We start from the raw sequence: 23,067 nt of genomic DNA on the forward strand, positions 1-23,067 counted from the left end.
TGCGACGAGCAGAGACACCCTCCACTAGATTAGGTTGCTCAGAGCCCCGTCCAACTTTACCATTTCCTTATTGGAAATGACGTAATTTTCTTTTTAGCTTTAAGTAGCTTTAGTTTTGGGTTTGTTGACCATTGCCAAGGGGGAGCAGAGCTGGGCTCTGCTGTTGGTTTAATCTTTAAACCACCGAGGCTTTGGGTCTAGCTGGGCAGGGCCTGGTAAGCTTCAACAAACAAAAAGGGAGTCTCGGAGGTCTGGGATTTTAAAATTTAGGTGTTGGGAATCTAGAAGATATGGAGGAGATAAACAGACATTACTGCCTGGCAAAGCTGGAGACGCCCTGTGTGAGAGAAGAATGCTAAAGCAACCACAGAACTGGGCCAAATGAGCATTAAAGGCAAAGGGATCAATACCCAATAGAAGTTCACACACTAACTAATGGAAAGAATTGTGTAATGTAGAACCAAGGAATTCTTTGTTTCCATAAATATATGGATATGTGAGAAGTCTTGTGATGGATATGTGTAGTTGGAATGATTTCCAGTGCACATCCTGGCCAGAATAAAGGAATGCCTGACTCACTGACAGCTCAGTGTCAGAGAGTTTCGTTCCTTCCCGAGTTCAGTGACATCCTCACACTGCCCTTCCCAGTCTCCAGTGCCTCCCAGGTCTGCACAGAAGGTGTGACAGGGGGTTATGTCTGGCTTGTCTGAAGGAACCACAGTTCCACTGGCTTGGTGAAGATTTAAAAATACTAAAAAATGGTCTTTAAAAAAAAATAATAATTACTAGGAAATAAGGTTAACTGAGCTGATTTGTCCTTTACAAAGCACAGATCTGCAGCTTGTAAAAATCAGACAAGTTCTACCAGATTTACAGGATTAAGGGTGTATATGTGTATATAAATATATACTCGGACACCTTGGGAGGATTAGATCCCAATGCCACATTCCTGACTACCTGCTTAATTCCTAAGGTCTCTTTTCCCTTCTGTTCCTCTGAGACGCTGGAATATCTGCTAAAAACGAGCTTCGTGAAGCCAAAACAAAGGCAACTCCCTCAGGAGACAATAGGCTCAGACGATGCCTTTTCAGCCCTCACACCGCTCCAGTCACTTATTTAAGAAACGTTGTCACTTTGCTGTCCTCTGCACCATGGCACTAATCTGCTCAGCTAACAACTGCTCCATGCAGTGTTTGGAAGTGATAAGGGCGGTTTTACGCTCCCCAACTTGCGATGCAACAGCATTTCCAATAAGAAAATGCTTCTTTTTCTCCCCGTAATAAACATGGTCTTTGACTGCCCCTGTGCCCTGTCTGATCCTCCTAATGAGCTCCCTAACGCAGGTAAAGGAGAGACAGAGATGAAATGAGCACGGTTACACAGTGCCTGCTGCATTAAAAAAAAAAAAAAAAAAAAGGAAGAAGGTAATGTGCCCATATCTTAAACAGACACATTTCATGATCTGTGAAACTACAACATGAACTCCTAACACTGAGAGATGATTAGACTATTACACTCTAATCAACACACGGTGCCAGCCATTCCTGAGGATTAACAGCCAGTATTACGGGCCTGGGGGCCATAGAAATTGATACTTTAATACACAAAATCAGGGAATATCCTGAGCTGGGAAGGACTCACAAGGACCATTGAGTCCAACCCCTGGCCCTGCACAGGACAACCCCAAAAAACAGACCATGATTCTTGATACCACATAAAATCTGATTTCAGCACTTCCTCTTTTATTTTCACATGGGTAATACGTGCAGTACGATTTTAGATATCCTTAACTAATTGCAAATAAGGTAAAAAAGGTAAAACATTATATGTATATGGTGGGTCAGGCAAGTTCATTTTCTGGCTGGTTGTGTCTCTTTTCACCTCCCCTTTTCTGTCAGGTAAATCTTCCTCGTGTCAACAGTGCCTGGAGATGGAAATGGCATCCCATATTTCAGCGGGAAAGAATAAATGAGAAATATCATAATGGGAGCAAACATTACTGCTGAAATCCAATGAATATCAGACATATTTAGGCTGTGAGAATTACCCAGAGCCGCAGAGATGTAACTGGGATGTTATCTGGTGTCAGAGCAGGGCTGAGTGCTGAGTGCTGAGTGCAGTAATTACCACTCTGCAGACGGAGCTGGCAAAGGCCAGAAAAATCCAGGAAGCCTCATCCAAGGGTTTGACAGTGCTCTGCTACAAGGGAAAAGTGTGCCTGGTCACCGTTGGAAGAGAACAGGATTTCTCTGCTGTGAATATTTTTATTTTCCCTGGTATTTTGCTACAAGGTCTGTACAAGACTGCCTCACCTACACAGCACACTTCTGGTTTTGTTCCAGCTGAGGCCGAGTGGTTTGTGCAATTTCTCCAGGCTGCCAAAATGTCGTGGGTTAGCTTGTTTCCTAAGATCCCTTGTGGAGGATCTTGGGAAGCACCTTGGAAGTCGATGGATTTATTCCTGCTCGGGGATTCAGAACAGCAGGTTATTAAAGGTGCTGCAGGCTGACATCTGACAGCAATGTAATGCTGGAAATGTGGAAACACCAAATTATGTCACTGCACTTTGGTCTCCTGTTTCCTTTTAGAGTAAACAGAGCAAGTCCACAACTGAGCTTTCAAACTGCCATTCCTAAAATTTTGTTTTAAATCCTACAGGCACTGTTTCCCCAATCAGTATGACAGAGATTATCTCAGGACTAAGGGTGTTGGAACAATTTCCTCCTTCAAAAAGGCAGGGAAGAGCCTGAGCCTCTGCAGTCAGGGTAGAAGGAGCAGGGGGATAAAACAGCAGCCGTAGCTTGTTTCTAGGGAGCTCTCAGTAATGTGCTTATGGAAGACCAGAACTCCTAAGGAAATAGGAAAATTCAAATTTGACATGGATTTCTATCAAAGGAAAGAGAATACTGTATTATTTTTTTTCCCCTGCTGGTTCTTATTACGGCTGAAATTGATGACAACATACACATGACAGTAATTAGGTGAGGTGAAAATCTACGTGCAGTCTAGGAGAACATAAAACACAGTTTGAAAAGAGTCTGCATTTGGTGATATGTTAAGAAAAAAATAGTTTCATAGCAAAGCAACCTACAAGAAATTTCAGCCACCTTCTCTCAGTCTCCAGAAATTACAGTTTCTGGGGAGATGACATTCCATCAAGCTTTATTCTGTTGTTTGGTTTAATGTCATATTTTCTGATGAGCCATTTTACCTGACATGAAATAATATAATCATATGGAAACAAAACCTTTACATTGGAAATTAGAGCATAGTGTTTCAGTAAATGTATAACCCTGTCTAATTGTGGATTACATCATCTACCCAAAATCAATTTTAATTTTTTTAAACAATATTCAAACCTTGAAAAAGCAATTATATTCTCTGAGCAGAAGCAGCCTGACAGGAGCTGAAAAAATTTAAGAATCTTTTGGTGACTGAAACATACTATTCACAATTATATATAGTCTATGTATTCTCTAATGTTAATAAGGTTTTGGACTTTAGAGGTTTTTTTTTCATTTAACGAAGTTCAGTAAAAATACATATATAGGAGAAAACCCCTTTTTACATCACACTGGCATGTCAAAATCTACCATTAGAGAGCAACCTTAATGGGCTGTTTTGTCATTTCTCTAAATGAGGCTCTAAGGAAACATTTTTCTGCCTTAAAAATCTACACATCTGTCATTCGTACACGCATCCTCTTTTTTAATCAAGTTCCTTAGCTTGCTCTAGAGGTATTAAAACTCTGCCATCACAGTCTAGAAGTGAGTAATACCTCGTGCAAAAACTGCTCTGCTTTGGCTCTAACAAAATGTTACAGTGGGATTAAGGTGAGCTGACACAAATGGCCTGGCCTTTAGTTAAAGTGAGGGTGTGACGATGTCTGAACAAGCAGTGATATCTGATGGGCTGGTCCAAGTGAGAGTGCTTCAGACAACTTCGAAATTAGCTCGAGTGCCTTCTTGTTCTCCACTGTGCTCCCTCTTTTCTCACTCCCATAATGAGACTTGCAGATGATCACTCCTCTGTACAAAGCACTGCTACCTTAGGAAGCCGGCTTGCTTCTCAAACCATAGTGTCGGGATCAGATGTTAAGTCAGGCTTGACACTTCCTTGGGCAGTCTGTAGTCTAAGGAGAGACGATCTTGTGCTTCAGGCAGGTCAACTCTGACAGCAGATCAGCTTTCTCAGAGCTTGGTCCAGTCAGGATTTGGAAACTGCGGCAATCAAGGCTCAGCTGCCCTCGTGGAGAATAAATTTCCCCATATCCCCAGTGTGAATCTGTTTCATTTCACTTTATGCCTGTTGTCTCTCACCACGCAGAGCCTGGCTCTCTCTTTCCCCTCCCTGCAGACAAGGTGGCTGCTCTGAGTTCCCCAAAGTCTCCATGCCCAAGGCTGACCAACCCCTTCTGGGGCCTCTCCTCTCAGGGCAGCTTCTCCAGTCCCAACCTCTCTGAGGACATCCCTGACCACCCTCCAGGCTGCTGATGTCTTTCCTGTACTGTGGAGCCCCAAACTGGATGCAGCATCTGAATGTGGGCTAAAAAGCACTGAGGCTAATCCCCTCCTTGACCTCCTGATCCCTCACCTCCTTCGTAGCACCCACGATGTGGCCTTGGTACTGTCAGGGCACTCCGTCCTCTGCCCCAGGAACCTTCCTGCAGAGCTGCTCCTGGCCAGGCAGATCCAGCTCCAAATGATGCTGGGGCTCTGCCTGTCCAGAGCAGGATTTTCCTTTTTTCCTTGCTGAACTTCACCAGGTTCCTGTTGTCCTGATCCACCAGCCTGTCCAGGTCCCCCTGTACGCCAGCCCTGACCTTGAAGATTTCTGTCTCACTCCCTCAAACTGGAAACATCTACAAACTTGATGAGAGTGCAGTTTCTCCAAGTCACTGTTAAAGAAAGTAGATAGAACAAGCCCTGGGATAGACCCTGGCTGTATCTGGGACAAACCCTGGCTATATTGCACTTGCCACCAGTTTTTCAGACAGGATGTGTGACCCTCTAACCCTGCACTCTGTCTCCCACAACATTCTGGTGTCCAGGGTAAGATACAGTGCTGTGGATGGAAGGACAAATATGGGTAAAAATCCAGTTGTATGGCCAGATTCCACGTGTAAGAGCCTTGCTAAAACTGAAGTAAATGGCACCCATTGCTCTCCTCTCATCCATAAAGCAGCATTTTATCATGGAGAGAATGAGATGGGTCAGAGATGATCTACCATCTTTTTCCTCATGTCCTTTGCTCTCCCTTCGCCTCAGCTGGCTGCCAGATGCCCCCCACTCTCTCACTCCCCAGGGTGTCAACATAAGATGGAAAAGTTCCTAGACTGAGATAAGGATGGGGGGATCCCACTTATGAATTACAGACGTGGGCAAAAGTGACTCAGCTTTGGGAGGATTAACATATTGCCAGTTAAAAATAGAGTAGGATAGTGAGGAGAAAAAAAGATTAAATTAAAGCCACCTTCGCCCAGCCCTTCCTTCTTCCAGTGCTCAATTTCACTCCTTAAATTCCCAGTTCTCCTCCTTCCATGATTTTCCCAATGACCAAAGTGAATCTGACCAGTCAGTAATTCCCTGGACCACCCGTTCAGGCTTTTTTTGATGATCAGTGTAGTATTTGCCTTTCTCCAGTCATCAGGGATATTCCCCAGTCTCCATGATCTTTCAAAGCAAGGAGAGCTGTCTCTCAAAACCCCAGGTGCAGTCTGTTAACTCCCATGGCCTGTCAGGGGTCAAGCCCTCTCCAATAACCCTTGACTGCTCCCTTGCTCACTGCTGGTGCCTCCTCTTCCCGAGCTCAAGGACCTGCAGGATTTGCTGGTGGAGACTGAGGGCAAAGAAGGCATTGAGTACTTCTGAAGCAAATCCCTAAATCCCTCAACCTGTTCAGCAGCAGGCCCACAATTCCTTGTTCAATCTTTTACCTCCAGCTAGAAAAGCTTTTCTTGTTGCTCTTGGTGTCCCTTGCAAGCCCTGGATGTAGCTTTTCCCATCACTGTCTCCGAATGCCTGGGCAGTGTTCCTGAGTTTTTCCTTGGTAGCCTGTCCCTGTTTGCACCTCCTGTGCTGCTGCCTTTTTGCTTTGTAACTCTGCCGTGAGCTGCCCATTTTAGCAAATCCCAGTGTGTGACCTGAGCATCAGAATGGACAGTTCTGCTTGAGGATGCTGTCTTAAAGCCCGGCCAGCTTTCCAGAGCTCCTTTGTCTTCAGAGCTTTCTCAGAGGGAACACCTCCTCCCAGTTCCCAGAACTGGGAATTCTTTCATGAAGCCCAGGTCTAAATTCTGCTTCTCTCCTACCCTGTCCTTTCCAAATCCTAACCACCACTATCTCACATGTCCTCTACAGACAAGGCTGCCATTGATTATTTCACCCCCAAGTAGCACTTCTTTGTTAGGGAGTAGTCAGTCCAGCTCTGTGTCACCCCTTTTTGATTGATCAAGATGTTATTGCTGACAACCTCCAAAAGCCTCTCTCTAGGGGTGACCTTATGATGTGTATCCCCTATCGCTGCCCTATGCCCAGGAATTAATTTTGTGCCTTTCTGTGCCTTTAAACTGAGCCTGAGAGGGGGAAGGAAAACCTGAGCAAAACTTTTTCAAAGCAGTTTGCAGCTTGTTCAAGGTCACACAGAGATAGTTTGTTTCCCAACTGCGGCAGGGGAGGGAGGAGGCATCCGGGCTTGCTGCTTTCCAGTCAGCTTTTGGCCAGTTGTTCAGCTTCTTTTTCTCCAGAGAGAGACTGAGAGTTGGACTTTCTTCTGGAATTTCGAATATTTTTTTTCCCTTTTCTGCTGGACTGCTTCAATATCAGAGCACATCAGGAGGACTTTCCACTGAGCACAGAGGGCCTGGCCCTGGGCCAAGCCCCAGCTCCCAGGAGACCAAAGGGAGGACTCGAACACTTTCTCAGGTTTTTCTCCACAGTGAGAGATTTTATTATTCATCATTATTATCCTTTTCCCGTGTGTTTGTTAAATAAATAGTTTTTGTCTCTTTCGCTTTCCTTCGAGGAAAAAGTTTCTTTTTTCCTGAACCTGGTGGGGGAGGGCTGGTTTGTGGCCTGCCTTCTCTCAGGGGATGTATTTCTAAATTTGGCCAAACTGGCACAGCCTCCTTGACTGCTTGTGTCCCACCGTTGGTCTTTCAGCACATGTCAGGGAGACCAAAGTTCCCCATGAGAAGCAGGGTCTGTGATCCCGACACATCCTTGAATTGAAAGAGGCCTTGTTGGCCTCTCCTCTGACCCTGACCCACAAATTCTCATCCCTGCTGTCCATCCCAGAGCAGAGCTCCATACATCCAGGCGACTCCATAGCAGAGAAGGCAACTGCCTTCCTCCTCATCCCTCATTCTACTAATTTCACACATGGAGTGCATCTGAGCAGCACACCCAAGGTGGATTTCCATGTCCCATCTTTTACCATTGCTCCTGTTGCTGTCACCCTGCACTGTGTATTCCTAGGAAAGATTCCCCCTTCTCCTCACAGGCCTGAGCCCTGTGTGGCTCCTGGTGCATTCCAGCTATGCTCTTCCCTCTCTGAGCCCCATCCCATCCACAAGACGATATTCCAGAGCCATGCCTGTAATAAAGCCTTTCCAGACTACTGCCCGACAGATGGAAAACTTCATAGTAAAGTTTAGTTAAACTAAAGTTTAACTTAAGGAACCCAAAACTTTAGATTAAAAAAAAAAAAATCAGCTGCAGTTTTAGTTCATTTGTAATGTGTTTTTCCTTCAAAATAACCTGTCTCCTTGTCTCTGCTAATCATTTGCCTACACCTGGTTTTAATATGACTCCAGCCTTCCTTTGGCGTGATTCCTTCTAAGAGCAAGCCAAAGTAAACAGATAATACTGCATAAGGGAAAGCAGCAACAATCAGGACCAACAAGAATATTCAGACCAGAAGCTCTCCTTGGAAAACACTTAGGAAATATCTCCAGTAGCTCCAGAAGTTTTATTTCCCTCCAGAAAAGGTGACACAGAGCAGCAAAGTCAGCCAGCCCTGCTGTGTGCCCATTTCAGGGCTGATTATCTGCTGGTGCTGTAAACAAGACTATTATTTAATATAAATACTGGCTGGTTTTTCTTACAGGTTAGGAGCTGGAAAGAAGGCTGCCAGTTAATCACACACAACAGCCAAGGAAAGCTGCTAAAGCTATTCATGCCACCACCCAGAGGGCTCTCAAGTGGAACTGTGCAAAGAAAAGAAAAACCATTTTGTGAGAGGATTTTTAGCATTCCAAGGTTAGCTAAAATCTTTAGAAATGTTCTAAAATTTTCCAGATTCTTCTAATTCCTCTGAAATCCTCTAAAAGGAACATTGGCAAGTTTTCCTCTCTTGCTTTGCTTTGAGTCAGTCAAAATACTCCACCTTGACAGAATAGGAATTTTTTTATTGTTATGTCAACCTTTAGTTTCCTATTATAACATCAAAGCTATGAAGTAAAAAAATTTAAAAAATGAATAAACATTTCAAAATGAAGGTTAAATGCTTTACTGCATTCCTAAAATAAAAAGAAAAAAACAAAACAAAAACCCAACAAACCATAATTTTGCAGTTACTGAAAGATTATTCCTGGTTGGTTTATTCAAAGCAGCCGTCTCTATATTTTGTAATATTCTGTATATAAATCTTCATCTCTGTTGCAGTTGAACAGACTTTGCTGTTTAGACTGCAAGCTCTTCAGAGGAGAGCCAGGCTCTTATTATATCTTTATAGGGCAATTAGCACAACAGACCCCAAATTTAATTGTTGCCATTTATTACAAATACTAAAAATAAATTTGCCTATGGCTCTAGGCAACAGCATCCTCCTTGGTGCCCTCAGTGGGAGCTGCAATTAGTGTAAGGAGCAAGAGTTCTGGTAGGAAAGATCTCCTAATCCCCATTTTATCCCACATTTTCCTGTACTGTTTGTGAAAACCTGTTGCTGCTCCAGCAGTGTGACCACCATGTGATCACTCCCATTCCATAACAATGCTTTGTTGATTTTAATCAGGGCAATAAATGCGACAGCAAGTCAAATACCAGTGTCAGCTGTAAATCAAGACCTGAAAGCACAAAGCTGGAAGCCTGAGAGGATATAAACCGTGGGACCCACATTTCAAATGGTTGGATGTGATTGCCCTTCATTAAAGTGCTGCCTCAATATTGTGTAGATGTTATTAAAGAGATTTATAAAAGATAGATGTTTTTTAAAATATCCCACCATGATTCAGAAGCCTGGAGAAAACAAAGTGGTAAAATGAACATATATTTGTTTTTATGTTGCCATGAATTTTAGTTCTTCATGATGCATTACTCAATTTGTCAAAGAAGTAGCAGCTGTGTTCCAAGAAATATATGTTTGAAAATAATCCAATTCAAAGAAGCAGAAGACTGCAGCTGGAAACAACCTTATTTCTTCAGAGAAGAGATAGTAAATCTGAATTTTCCTTCCCCTTCTCACTCCAATTTAGGCCAAATCAGCCAGCTCTCCTGAAAATTAAAATATTTCCCTCTCCAAAGTAAAGGATTTCTCCTTTAAACTTTCTGAAGGACAAAGGGAAGGAAGGAAATGTGTGTTTTCTGCAAGAGATACGGTCTCTGTTTTTCAAGGAGGAAAGGAGATCCACACCTCCTTTTGGACAGACTATTTGAAGTGGAACAATCCAACTGCTACAGAAGCCTCAGGGAAGCAAATTTGGGCGATTCTGACAGGAGGGTAGATCTGTGGGGTTTGGTTTTTTTGGCTGATTTCTTTTTGAAGTGAGGAATGCTGCAGGGATAGCTCCTCTCAACCCTGTGCTGTGCAAGAAAGAAAGAACAGGCCTAAGTGTCAGCATGGAGGTAGAATTGGTGGGGAACAGAGATCCTCTGGTCAGTCATTTATAGCTATAGTTCTGAGGAGCCTCATGAGGAAATTGCCTCAGGCTGCACCAGGGAAGCTTTAGATTAGGGATATTAGGGAAAATTTCTTTGTGGAAAGGGTTGCCAAGCATTGAACAGACTGCCCAGGGCAGTGGCGGACTCACCAAACCTGGTAGTGTTTAAAAAATGTTTGAACGTGGTTTAGTGGTGAAGAGGGTGGTGGTGCTGGTTGATGGTTGGGCTTGATCATCTTAAAGGTCTTTTCCAACCTGAATGGTTCTGTGATTCTTTGATAGATGCTACTGTATAAATCTACAAACACACGTGTGTGTACGTGTGTTACAGGGTTAATGCTGGTAATGTCAGCCTCTTATAGGAATAGGAGACCAAAAATCCTTCTCTCATGAGCCTTGAAAGTCTCCTGGCAGCACATAAAGGTGAAAAAACTGCAGTCAAAATGGGTAGTGAAACCAGAATATCGTCCTATAATTGTGGATTAATTCAGAAGTTCTGCTGGGAGGGAGATAACAACCTTGCCTGGACTCCGCTACGAGCTGGAAGGACTCACATTTCCTACAACGAAACAACTTGTTTCTTATTGTCCATCTAAATATGACCCTGACAGCAAGTTCCCTTTCCAGAATCCAGAAAGGCAGACTCCACAGCTGTCTCTGCAAGTCCCAGAGTTTGAAGGACATTCCCTTCATCCTGTCAGGTTTGCTTTCAGGTGTGATTTTGGTTCATTACTCCTTTAAAAATGTTTCTATCACTACCTTTCAAAGGGATGTTCCTTGGAATTCACAGTGAGTTTTCAAGAAAAATGTCTCAAAAATTTGTCTATGGGTTAGTTTGGATTTTTTTTTTAAACATTTTTATGACTTCAACGTGGTTTAGAAGTGGTCCTGCAACACGGATGTCCCCATGTCCTTTATTATCTTTCAACAGAACTATAAATTCACTTAATGAATAAGACATGTTCCTTATGGGTAGATATAGATATAACCTGTGTCAGTCCAAAATTTACCTTAATTGATCATTCTGGGAACTCCTGCAGTTTGAAAACTGGATAGGGTAAATAAACTTGTAATGATTCACAGGAGGATAAAGGAGGGAAGAGAATGAGTGAAACTGAAAAATGTTCTTGGAAAACACACTGAAGTAAATAACTAGTGTTAAGCTGTTCCAGGAGAAGATTTAAGAAGCTATGAATCAGAACAGACAACACTGCCCTAGAAGGAAAGAGAGGCCACAGAGTGACATCACTCTTAATAAAGAAAGCCCAAAGCTGCCAAGGCAGATTGGAATTCCACCAAGAACGAGGGGATTTTGTCACTAGTTTTGAAGGGAATTACATTATGTCCTGTACAGGGTGGACATAAGTAGAATTATATTAGATCAAGCCTTCTGCTCCTCCTCTTATTACAATGTCACCACGACGTTTGAAGTGCAATGCCATGTAAAACCTTTATAAGTTGATTTGCCAGGTGCAGCTTTAGCAGGAGCCGTATAATGCTTTTAGTTTGGGAACAGGGGCAATTATATTGGCTGCACCATCATTTTTGGAGTAGGAGAGGAACAATTGAGACACTTGACTCTCCAAAGGAATTATGCATATCCCACCTGTTCGTTTTGTTAAAACAATGACACCTCCACAGGGGTGGAAGAGGTGGGGTAGGGGAGTATTGGTCACAGAAGGAATGGCAGCTTGGTGTATCTGCTCCTGTTATTGATTAAACTCCCTGACAACCACAGAGGGAAGTTAATTACTGGGAGGCAAATTAACACCCCTGCCAGATAATAGAGAAAACAATAATTATATTAAGAACTCAGGGGGCTAAGTTTTCTTGGCCCTGAGCCTGAAGCTGAAAGCGGTGTTTGAAAGGAAACCACCGCACTACTGCTCAGGGCAAATAGTTTGAACCATATTGATTGAAGTCTTTATTCTCAGTGATTAAAAAGCACCTTCAACTGCCAGGGAGTCAGTTCAGGCTGTTCACAAGGAGTCTTTCAATTGAGATTTCAAATGGGACTCGCCTTGCATGGCAATGGGTCTGTCCTGGTCAGCAGAGAGAGCCAGGCTGTGCTGAGTGGCCTGGGCACACCTGGCATGGGCTCTGCGCAAGGAGCTTGCCAGGACCCTTGCAGGGGCATCCTGCATAGAAACAAAGCTAGTTAGACAGCAAGGCTGGATTGCTTGCGTCTATAAATTGAAGAAACCCTCCAGTATTCAGTTTGAATTCCATATCTCATTTTTAATCTTCCTTTTACATGCGTTTTACTTGAATCACAGCAGCTGGAAAAGCAGGAATATGTCCCTGGCCTAAGTAAGAGAGGACTTCTAGTGCAAACTGCCTTCACTGCAAATGATGGAGTGGGCCTGTGAATTTATAATCTGTCTGTGATGCCAAATCAAACCTTGTCATCTTGTGGCATTATTTAATGTTTGGAATCTCAACATCAAGTCTGAAAATCAGTCTGGGCCCCTTTTTTCCATCATAAGTGCAATAAGTTCCTTCTGATCAGAGTGTACAACACAACATCTCTGCTTAAACTGACATTTCCAAATTATGCCTGCTGCCCTTTTACTTCCTTTTAGTAATTTAAGAAGCCTTAAAACAGGTATAAATGAGACATTTGGTACATTAACTGTGTTTTAAAGTGTCTGTCGTAGAATGTAGTTTCTCTTTGAGGGATTTTTGTTGATCTTTTTTGGGGGGAATTTTTCTGGGGGGTTTGTTTTTGGGGGGGAGAGGGGTGGTTATTTTCCCTTTCTCCTGTCCTAGAAGAACCACGGGGAACACTATAAATGCCAAGACAATTTTTAGCTAAAGATTAAATGGCGATCTGAATTTTTTTAAGACAACATCACTGTATTTTTACACAGGAGTTACTGAGGGCATTTTTTGGCTCTTAGGGTTGTCATTTTTACTGCTGGTAAGAAGGAAGAAGGCTGGAACCTGGCTCAGTGTCTCCATGATGTCAATCTACAAGCTTGGCTGCTGGGAAGAATTACCTTTTTACATGTCAGCCAGCTGACCTTGATTTGAATGCAGTGAGGGGCAGTGGAAAGGAATCCCATGGCATCCTCTTCTGCTAAAGCTGTTTTAAAAAAGGGTTTGTTGCCACAGGAATAGCAAAAATCTGGCCCTTATTGGGATGGCAAACAAAGTTACACTTGATTTTTCTGACTAGATATAGAGGGATTTTTAAGATTAAACTTCACGGACTGAATGCAGATTGGCTGGAGCTGTGCATCAGAGAGAACATGACGCACTCTAATCACAGCAATAGTTTAAAATGCTTGTCTGATGAAGAGGAGGAGAACGACTGTTCCACTGGTTGCATTCCTTAATGCACTGCTGGAGATATTAATATAATCCATAGTTAAGATGATTCCAGAACTGCAGCTGACAATAGTGTATGAAATGATGAAAAAGCTAGTACTTATCTGATGGTGCAGACTTCTTGCCCCCAGGTTTCCTGTGTCTTTGTGTTGTGATTCACATTTGATCTTGAAGATTTGAATTTGTCTTTGGCTCTCCTCATAATGCATCCTGTGCATCACATGTCTAAGGTTTCTGTCTTCAGCACTGGAGAATCTATTTAAATTTATTTACATTACTTTTTTTTTCTAACTTCAAATTTAGTCTATTTAAATCTAAGCTAAATATGTAACTTTATATTTTGTTAATGGCCTGGATTTGCACCTGCTTTCCTTAAGCATCAGTATATTTTTAGCAAATTAAATAAGTCCAGCTGTATCTGATATTTTTTGATTGCTACAAAAGAAATGAATGAAAAAGTAACTCAACAGATGTATTGCTCTGTGTTGCTATGTGCTCAGCATCTAGGAGTATCTACATGCAAGAGTGATGACTAAAATCCTCTTTTCTGAGAAGTGCTAAGACATTTGTGTGGATTTTGAGATCAAATATGATCACTTGCCATGGGTGGGTGTACTGATTGACTATGTGACTGTGTCTCTGACATTGGAACAATCTTAGAATTCCTATTTCTCAGCTTCTTTACGGCCTCAGCAATCACAAAAGCAATGCTTTCCATCTGTAACAAATACATAAGGCTGGCAGAGAGTGTAGGGAATTCTCCCCTGAGCACCTGCACTTCCAGGTGTGAGCCAACGCTCATTTCCAGTCTTGTTCTTGCTGTATTTTACAACAGTTTGCAGCCTGCCTGTTGGAAGTATCACAAAGTGATTTGTTTTCAAGTGAAGTGGTTTGTTTTCACTGAAAAAAAAAACCAGGGATCAGTGTCCTCCACAAGAAACAGCAGAACATTTCTGAAGCCAGGAGTGAGGGCACGGTCCTGTTTTACAAAGACTGTGTGACCACAAAGGCAAGCACAATCTTCTGTTGTGCTTGGCTTTCCTAAACCAGTTTCACAGATCTGAGAAGCAGATGTGCTTAGTGGAAGGAGCCTTTCTTGTTCCAAAGTTGGTGTTTTACAGCATGGCCTTACTTCATTTGGGAAAATATGAGCTGAAGGAGAAGCGAGAGCTAGGAAAGTGTATCAGCAAAATATGGTGGTTTTCCACATTTTGCAGTTTGGAAGATGGAGATATAAATTCATGACACTATTAAATGGATTATTCTCTAAATCTCTCTGCAGATTTTGGAATGCTGGAGATGATCTTTCCCATTACTGTCAGTAGGTTTTGCATAAAAGTAATTATGTAGGATGCAAATGCTACCCCCAAAAATAATGGAATGGTTGAACTTCTTCATCTTCAGTATTACTGATATTTAATTCAGTAATAAGCTTATCATCTCCTCTATTAGAACCCACTTTCTTCAACCCTTTAAATCAAATTCTTTTATACAAGGGATTTTGGGAACATCATTAATTCAATCATTGTAAAGAAAGGGAAAAATATAATTGAACTGAGGAACAGGACTCCAAAGTCTCCAAAGCAATCTCTGCTGAGCAAACAAAAAACTTTGTTCACATCTGTGCAGTGCTGTGTATTAACTGAGGAACAGACTTCATTTTTAGGTGAACCTTTCAAAACCATGCATTTTTTCAGATGATTTTAAGTCAGTACATGTAAAGGGTAACCAGTGCTCAATAGCAAGGCACCCCAGAGTTATTAGGGAATTATGGAATGCATTAGACATGAAATCCAAATCCAATGAAACCAGGGATTTAAGAATAGCTTGCACCAGCAATTCGCTTCTGTTACTACTCTGCAATCAAAGCAGTGATGGTGGATGGATGGACAATGAAAAATAGTTTCAGCAAATATTAATGTGAGAGTTAATATCAATTTACTTTGGCTGTACTTTCATCGCTTGCACTTTCCGTGATACTGAAATTTACCTTTTGAATTATCTCTGTAAAGCAGATACAGAAGTGACTGAAAAAATCAAACTCGACATTTTGAGAAGTTGTTCATCATTTAAAGCTGTAGAAGGATGCATTTCAAAATCTTTACGGGGTGACTTTTGATGTTTAATTCTGTCCGTGCAGCCACGTGTCTGTTGGAGTGAATAGTGTTTGTGTCCCGTGGTCAAACCCTTCAAGGGCCTCCATGGCTCTGGCTCTGCTCTACTTAAGCTGGTGCTGGACATTCCAGTCAAATCCCTGAAGTTAATGGGCTACAAATGATTCACACCGGCACATATTTCATTGCTCCACTGAATCCCCTTTGAGTTTCTGTCCAGTTTGTGGTGGGCATGCTCTTCCCTTCCACCTTAGCTGGCATTTAAACCAAATGTTTAAAAGTATGAGTTTGTCATTTCAAAGCTACTTTGAAATTACGTCTCATAATACTTATTGCACATCTCCTCATCCCAGGCTTTCCAAGGAAATATTCCAAAAGAGATTTTGTTGCCTTCAAGGGGGTGGGGAAAAAAAATCCACTGCTCAGCATGTTGTGAAATATGCAGGGAGAAGGCAACAAGCTGCCGTTGCATGTCAGATATGTGAAAATAAATGCTTGATGGAAGATTTTACTTTCATGTTTCCAGGAGGTCTGGTAAATGCTAGTGATAAAAAAAAAAGAAACTATGAAAATGCAGTTTGCCATTTTCTACTGTTTGAGCAACACTATCATCCATGTCCTTATTTATTTTGATAGCCTTTTTAACTCTGAAAAATGAAATTAGGTCACTACAGGGACTGCTACAAATTCTCTTTCAATGTCAACAACCAGATCACCTTAAAAGAAAATTGCTGTCATTTCAAGTATTTATACAAAGTGTTCAGATTTCCAAAGATACCCAGCAGCCAACCACACCGAGATAATGGCACAGGCAATGTGTGATCATGGTCTTATCCTTCCCAGAATCCAGAGCCTGTGGATGGTTTGGGGGCTCTTCTTGTCTTCCCTGTGTTTTAGAGCAGTGGGTCATGAACTCTGGAAAATGTTAAATCACCAGTCAGTGTTGTGTGTCAGAATTGGTTTCTTTGTATATTAACTCCTGACAAGACACTCTCAAAATCTTCCCAAACCAGCGATGGGTAACATGGCAACATTTTTATCCCCACTTATCTTCAACACTGCTGCAACCATCAGCTGTGTAAGTCCCACCTACTTCCAAAATGTGAGAATTTCTTCAAGGAATATTTTGACACTCTTTATTTGGGGGAAAAAAATTGCATTCAAATGCTTAGGTCAAACCTTTTTCCTGAAATGGAAAGGCTGAGTTCACTGGGAGGATGAAGCACCTGGACAAGTAGGTGCTCCTATATTGGGGCAGAAGAGGAACAAGAAAATTGGCAATATCAAAGAATAGTTGAACACCAAGAAGGTGAGGAGGGCTGCAGGGACGCTCGTGAAGACTGCACAGCCTTAATCTAACATGGGTGGACTCCACAGTCTGGAATCTCAGGGAAACTTAGTGACCTCTGACCTTTGACAGCAGGTCGAACTGGATCACCTAGCTGTGCTTTCAGGCTACAAATTCCAGTGAAAGGCTACTTTCATGCACGTGAGGAAAGGTAGATGAAATGCTGCTTGATTCCATTAGAGGTGATATTTTAGGCCGCACGTTAGCGGTAAGAACATGGCTTGTTGGAACGATGGTCTCAGGGAGGACTTTTCTTACACAGTAGTTCAGCCAAATGCCTCAAGAAACTAATGAAATATGTACATAAAAGTTGAGCAGCTTTCGTATGGATTTTTGATAAGGAAACAGCTGCTCATTTTCTTGGGGAGTAGTAGAGTCTGGAGGCCACAAGATCTGATAAAGGATAAGCAGATGGTTCAGAGTAAACAATTTGAAGTAGCTCATGTAATTTCTTTAAGATCTTAGTACATAACCTGACACTAAGGGGTTATACGAAGCTCGTTGAGCTAATAGTGATCAAGTATTTATTGCTGGAGGGCAGCTAGGGAGATGAAAAAGGCAGCCAAATTTACTGAGGGATAAATAATATACTGCTGCACATCCTCCAAAATGGGATTTGAGTAGTTAAAAAGTGCCAGAGGAGCCTGAGTGAAGTGCAGTCTGCACATGAGGATAAACGGCACATTGTGGACTGGAATGTGTTCGGTCATGTAACCTGTAGCAGTCAGGGTGGCTCAAGAGAGAATTGTCTCTACCAGCAAGGCCAGATTGCAGAGCAGAGTCCTTCTATGTGGAAACCACAACAATTCTTTGATCACAGAGCAACAGAATGGCTGAGATGAGAAAGAACCCCTGGTCCAAAGCCCTGTTGAAGCAGGGCCACCTAGACCCAGTTGTCCAGGACCACGGCCAGTCAACCTTGGGGTAAGCCCAAGGATGGAGGCTCCACAACCTCCCTGGGCAAACTAGGCAAGTACTAGGTCGCCCTCAGTGAAAAAGTGTCTCCTGGTGTTCAGAGGGAACCTCCTGAGTTCCAGTTTATGCCCATTTCCCCTTGTCCTGTTGCTGGGCACCACTGAAAAGAGCCTGGCTCTGTCCCCTTTGCATCCTCCCTTCAGGTGTTCATAGATGTTGTCCCTGAGCCTTCTCTTCCCCAGGCTGAACAGCCCCAACCCTCTCATCCTTTCTTCAAAAAAAAAACCACTCCTCAGTTGTTTTATCTTGAACAGACAGGAGGAGAGATAACACAAAGAGTAAACAAACCTTCTTAAACCGAATATTTACTCCTTCCTCTTTAAACTAAACCCTGCCCACCACAGGCACTGTGAATGGCCTCGAGTGAACCCAGTAAGTCTTAAAGGTCTGTTTTAGGGGACAAGATTAATTTCTGGAGTCTGAGGACTATTTTGTAACATGTGAGCTAAGAATGGGCTTGGAGGGCAGAAAAGGTAAAAGATTTATTATCTTGTATTTACCTTTGGTTGGCTCTGGAGTTTACAGTGTCATAGAAGGAAATTCATTAATTCATTAATTCATTAATTCCTCTGCCATTAATAGTAGATTGTATGGGCCAGCAGTGAGTGCTCTGGATTATTTTGCCCCTTGCTGCTCAGACTGAAATTACTGCATAATCTAGCCTTCTTTCTAGTGAATTTACTTTTTATTATAAATAGATTAGAATAAAGCAATATACTGTTATCTCAAAAGCTGACTCCCACTGATTTAGACAAACGTTTAGCGGTTTCTGAGTTTTCCTTAATAAAGGTCACTTTTGTTCCCAGATCGTGCTGTTAACATGGATCAGGTCACTCTGACATTTGTTAATGGCTTTTCATCACGTAAATATCACTCAAGCTCCAAATGTTGCAGAATATGTCCCAATAGTTATATTAAAAAAAAATATATATATATATACAAATCAGTGTGGCTGGAAATGCTTACAGACCATGTGTGACAGCACTGAAAGAGCTGCTCAGAGGTAATATCTGATTTATATGAGGTTGAATGCTCAATGACAAAGTCATCAATCAAAAATTCGCGTGCCACCTTTTGTCCAAGTGTAGACCCACACAAGGTTACCTATCTCATCTTCCCATGAACATCTTTATGCAAAACACTTTGTGAGATAAAAGCAGAAATATTCTAAGCTACCTCTGAGTTGTGGAAGTCATGCTTGGTATATTTATTAGATTAAAAATGATTTAAATATTTCAAGGGCTAAAGAGGGGAGTGTGGCATGTGTCTTAACAATGTTAATAACCTAAATTTCACACTTCTTAGTAACCACACCTACTAGCAATTACCAAATTGACAGATATATGTGAAGTTGGCATTTTAGTGATTCACCCAGCAGAACTGAAAAATCTTTTAAAAGCCCAGAATTTGACTCTTACCAAATTTCCCCGGCAGTCATGTCACAGACCTGAGCATAGGACTAGAAATGTAGCTGACAACAATTCAAACTGGTAATTAACTTGCTGTCCATATACAGCTTGCTGTAAGAATCCTCCACAGACTCAGATGTGTGTGTTCTTCCAGCCTAACTAAAATTGCTGTTAAGTAGGTGCCTACAAAGGATATTCTTCAGGCACTGAATGGTGTCACAGCCCATGCAGATAGGACAAAATAGGGCAAAATATGTGCCCCTCTGCAGAGTGAATATATTTGCCCTGGTTTGGAAAGGAGTAAATGATAGCATGGCTCCACAAATCATTAAAGGTGTCCAAATTGTCATTGGGAAAATGCACCCCAATGTAGACAAAACCAAAACACAAATCCATGATTTTATAGTCAGAGAAGTCTGTGATGCTCCAAGGAGAAATATTGTTAAGTTCTGGTCTCCTCCTGCTAAAAGTGAGCATGGGGATGGCAAAAGGGCCTCAGGTCTTCTAAACAGACTTAGATAAAAAGCTCAGGTTAAAAGTAGAAATGAAATTTTAACTGATACAAGGTCTCTTGAAATTATCAGTTCTCTTGAACTGAGGAATCAGTAACAATAAAACAAGAAATAGGAAAATGAATGTCTATAAAGTACTGTTCATTCAGTTTTGTTTGATATTTATTCTGCTCTTCCCTTGACCGCTGTGTAGTCTTCCTCCTTTTCTCTTCTACTGATTGGTTCTCTTTCTCCAACACAACTCATTAAAACCTGTGATTTTTGTATTTTTTCTGACTTTTCCTTATCTCCCTCAATTTTTTTTTCTTTTTACAATGATTTTTCCCAGGTCTGCTGAGCTCTCCTTACTTTCCCCGCCATCTGGCTAGACAGCTGTTCCTGGTAGCACTGAACAAGCGAGTTGTGAAAACAGTTGTTCAGAAGCTGATTTTACCTGTAGTTCCCATTCTCTATGGGACTGGAAGTTCTGATGATCAGGACAGGTGAAAATGATGTAGGAAACAAACCTGGATGCATTAAGGAAAACCCAGCGTGGCACATGCAAGTTGTAAAGACAACATGGATCGGGCCAGTTGAAACCCAAACCATTCCATGAGACTCAGCCAAAGAGGGAAAAAACCCCATAAAAATCTCACCAGATTCTTCAAATTCACTGTTGTATGCGTTCCAAGTCTCACTTATGCGGACCAGGTTTTCTTCCATGGCTTGAATGTCCATGTAGGGACAGTTGCACTCCGGGAATTTGGGGCCACACTGACACCAGCAGTCATTGTCCTTGCAGATGAACTCGCCCTCTGAATTGCAGGCAATGTAGCTCAGAGCTGCCTGCACAAAATGCTCTTGCAGGTACTCAGGAAGGATGACCTGAAGACCTGAAGGACATGGAGGAAATATGATGGTATTAAACACAAAGGGAGTTCTGGAGCCAAGCAGCTTCCCCAACCTACGTAGCAAACAAACAAACAATTATGAAAAACAAAAAATAAATTAAGTTTTTAAGACAATTTGCATGTCTGTCCAGCATTTGTACTACGTAATGTATTTTCCTTTCTTAATAGTTATTTTCAGACATATTCCTCACATCTCCCTCTTAGCATGGGACATCCATCCACTCATGAGTAGCCTATATTCCTCAGATATTTCCTGTTGTGATCTTCCTAGGGGGATTGGGCAACGTCAACTTCTCCTTGGGAAGAGCTGCTGAGTGAACAGCAGTCAGAGCCTTGTAGCAGGAAATCACACAGCTGAATTATAATCTTGGTGCCAGCAATAATGCAGATTCTGAAAATGCTGATGAGGGGGAAGCAGCCCTGAGAGACAGAGTAAAGATACGGCATAATCAGGAAAAGAGGTGTAAACAATTCCATCCGAAATTGGGCTGGTTTTCCATGTTTCCTTTGGCACAAGAAGATGTAGCTTGTCTAAACAACTCATTATCTCTCATGATTCTGTAAGGTAAACTAAGAAGGAAGGGGGAAATTGGGCTGGAGGAAATTTTTGAAATATAAATTTGGCTGATTTTTTTTATTTTTCTAGCATTGGTAGCAAATTGCTCTGGGACAGTCAGTTGGATGTGAAGGGTAGGGCTACAAAACCTCGAGGAAGAAAACTCAGTCTTAAATCTACTAAAGTTTTAGCATGCAAAGGGTGCAAAATCCAGCTCCTGTGTCAGAACCAGGGAGCAGGTGAATGAAAAATTCCTCATGTTTGTGACCAGAAAGCCTTGACCATTGTTTATGAGATCCCAGTGATGGGAATGAGTATTTTACTGATACCTTGAGAGGCCTCCTAAAAACAGAGACTAAACAGGAATAAGGGAATTAAGGCAGGTATTTATCTGAAAGGCCTTCAAAGGTACCCCTGGGGAGCCAGAGGCCACTGCAAGATGGACCCAAGATGGACCCCAAGGTCACCGAGCTCTTCACACTTTTATAGGTTTGGTTCATTTGCATAGCAGGGTTAATCTCCAATTAAAGCTTCAGTTTAATGAGGTAATTCCCCTCATCTTACCCCCCTTAGAGGCTCTTTGGTTTATACTTTTTGGGCCTAGGACGGTCTGAGTGTCCCTGGAGAGCAGGCCTGGAGAGGCTTTGTTATGTCTGCCTGGCACGAGAGAGCAGAAGTGAACAGGCTGCAAGAAACTTCAGAGTTACACACCAGGCAGTGCAGGATTTGAAAAATATAAAAGTTAAAACCTAAGGCATCATTTCAGAGAAGTGTTTTAACCCTGTAGCCCTCAGTCATTCCAGCTGCATTAGAGATAACCAATCAAAGAGCCACAGCAAGGGACATTATGAATTTTTATTTAATATTTGTTGTTGTTTTCTGTGGCAAACATAATCCCTCCAGAACCAGCGGAGCTTATTTGTGTTCCAAGTAATTTCTCAGCATATGAATTGGGTATTTGGTGATACAAGTTTCTTCTCCATAGGCACTTGGACGATTTCACAGAGATTTATCTCTTATTTTTAGATATATCCCAAACTATAGCTGTAACAGTCATTTCAGAACCCTTCCAAGTCGAAACTCATACCACAATTGCTGAAACCTGGTCTGACTGTGCTTTCTTCTGTCTGATGTCAAAATTTGTGAAACTCTGCTGCTGCCTGAGTAAATATTGCAGTAGAGTTGTGTGCTTGTGAAAAACCATGAGGTAGTGAAAGGAAAAGAAAACCCAGCTTGACTCTTCCATTAAAGAGTTTACACAGTTCTGGTAACACATTTCACCACATGACAATCCAGTGGCAACAAACCACAGCCTGAGAGATGCAAAGATTATTTTCCAAATTTTAACTGACAAACACAGCGAATATGCTGGAAGCCATCAAAAATTACATCTTTCTGGAAATATTCATTGCATCCCAGTGGAAATGACAAGTTTTTAGTACAAAATTAAAATATTCTCTGTGGGAAATAATTTTATGTTTTTATGGATTTAATCTATTCTGGGGAGAAAGGAAAGGGAGAAAACACACATGGATATTTTATGGAAGAGTCATAGAAACGTAGAATATCCCAAGACGGAAGGATAGGAAGGACTGAAGGTCATCATCCCTGAGAGCTGTTCTTAATGTCACCAACCACCTCACACTGTTTGTCTGAGTGATTTACAAAACTCATATAGAAAATTTTAAATATTGGAAATAATTGTGTGTCTACCTCCAACTGCAAATTAAGAATTAATTTTTAATTAATTTTTAAATTAATAATTAATTGCCGTAGAGTCAGAGGTATACACGAATACATCCATTAAAGAGAATTTAGTGGGTGTTTTCATAGCCATACTTTGCTCATGCTTTATTTTTGTAACTGAAAATAGAAATTATTAATGGCCTAATACCATGAAGGGGGACTTATCAAAAATTTTTGCGACCTAATATGCAGGTTGGGAAATGCTTCTGCTGGAATTTTGAAAAAAAAGTATTATTTAGAAATGATTACTCTCTTCTTCCTTTTGCTTTCTCTTTCTGCTTCTTTCTATTTTTAATTTTTATTTTTACAC

The 23,067-nt window shown here is 41.7% G+C and overlaps 1 protein-coding gene across 3 annotated transcripts in view; it reads right to left on the reverse strand.

Annotated features, from left to right (window-relative positions):
• Positions 1-23,067, reverse strand: part of LOC104693596 (BMP/retinoic acid-inducible neural-specific protein 3) — a 208,442-nt gene that overhangs the window by 43,148 nt on the left and 142,227 nt on the right. For all 3 annotated transcript variants that reach the window (XM_039556233.1, XM_039556231.1, XM_010406338.4), the window contains one exon: positions 20,201-20,437. In XM_039556233.1, coding sequence (XP_039412167.1) covers positions 20,201-20,437 — 237 coding nt within the window. The remainder of the gene's footprint in view (positions 1-20,200; positions 20,438-23,067) is intronic.

This window comes from Corvus cornix, chromosome 8 (genome assembly GCF_000738735.6).
Source record: "Corvus cornix cornix isolate S_Up_H32 chromosome 8, ASM73873v5, whole genome shotgun sequence".
Classification (NCBI taxonomy): domain Eukaryota; kingdom Metazoa; phylum Chordata; class Aves; order Passeriformes; family Corvidae; genus Corvus; species Corvus cornix.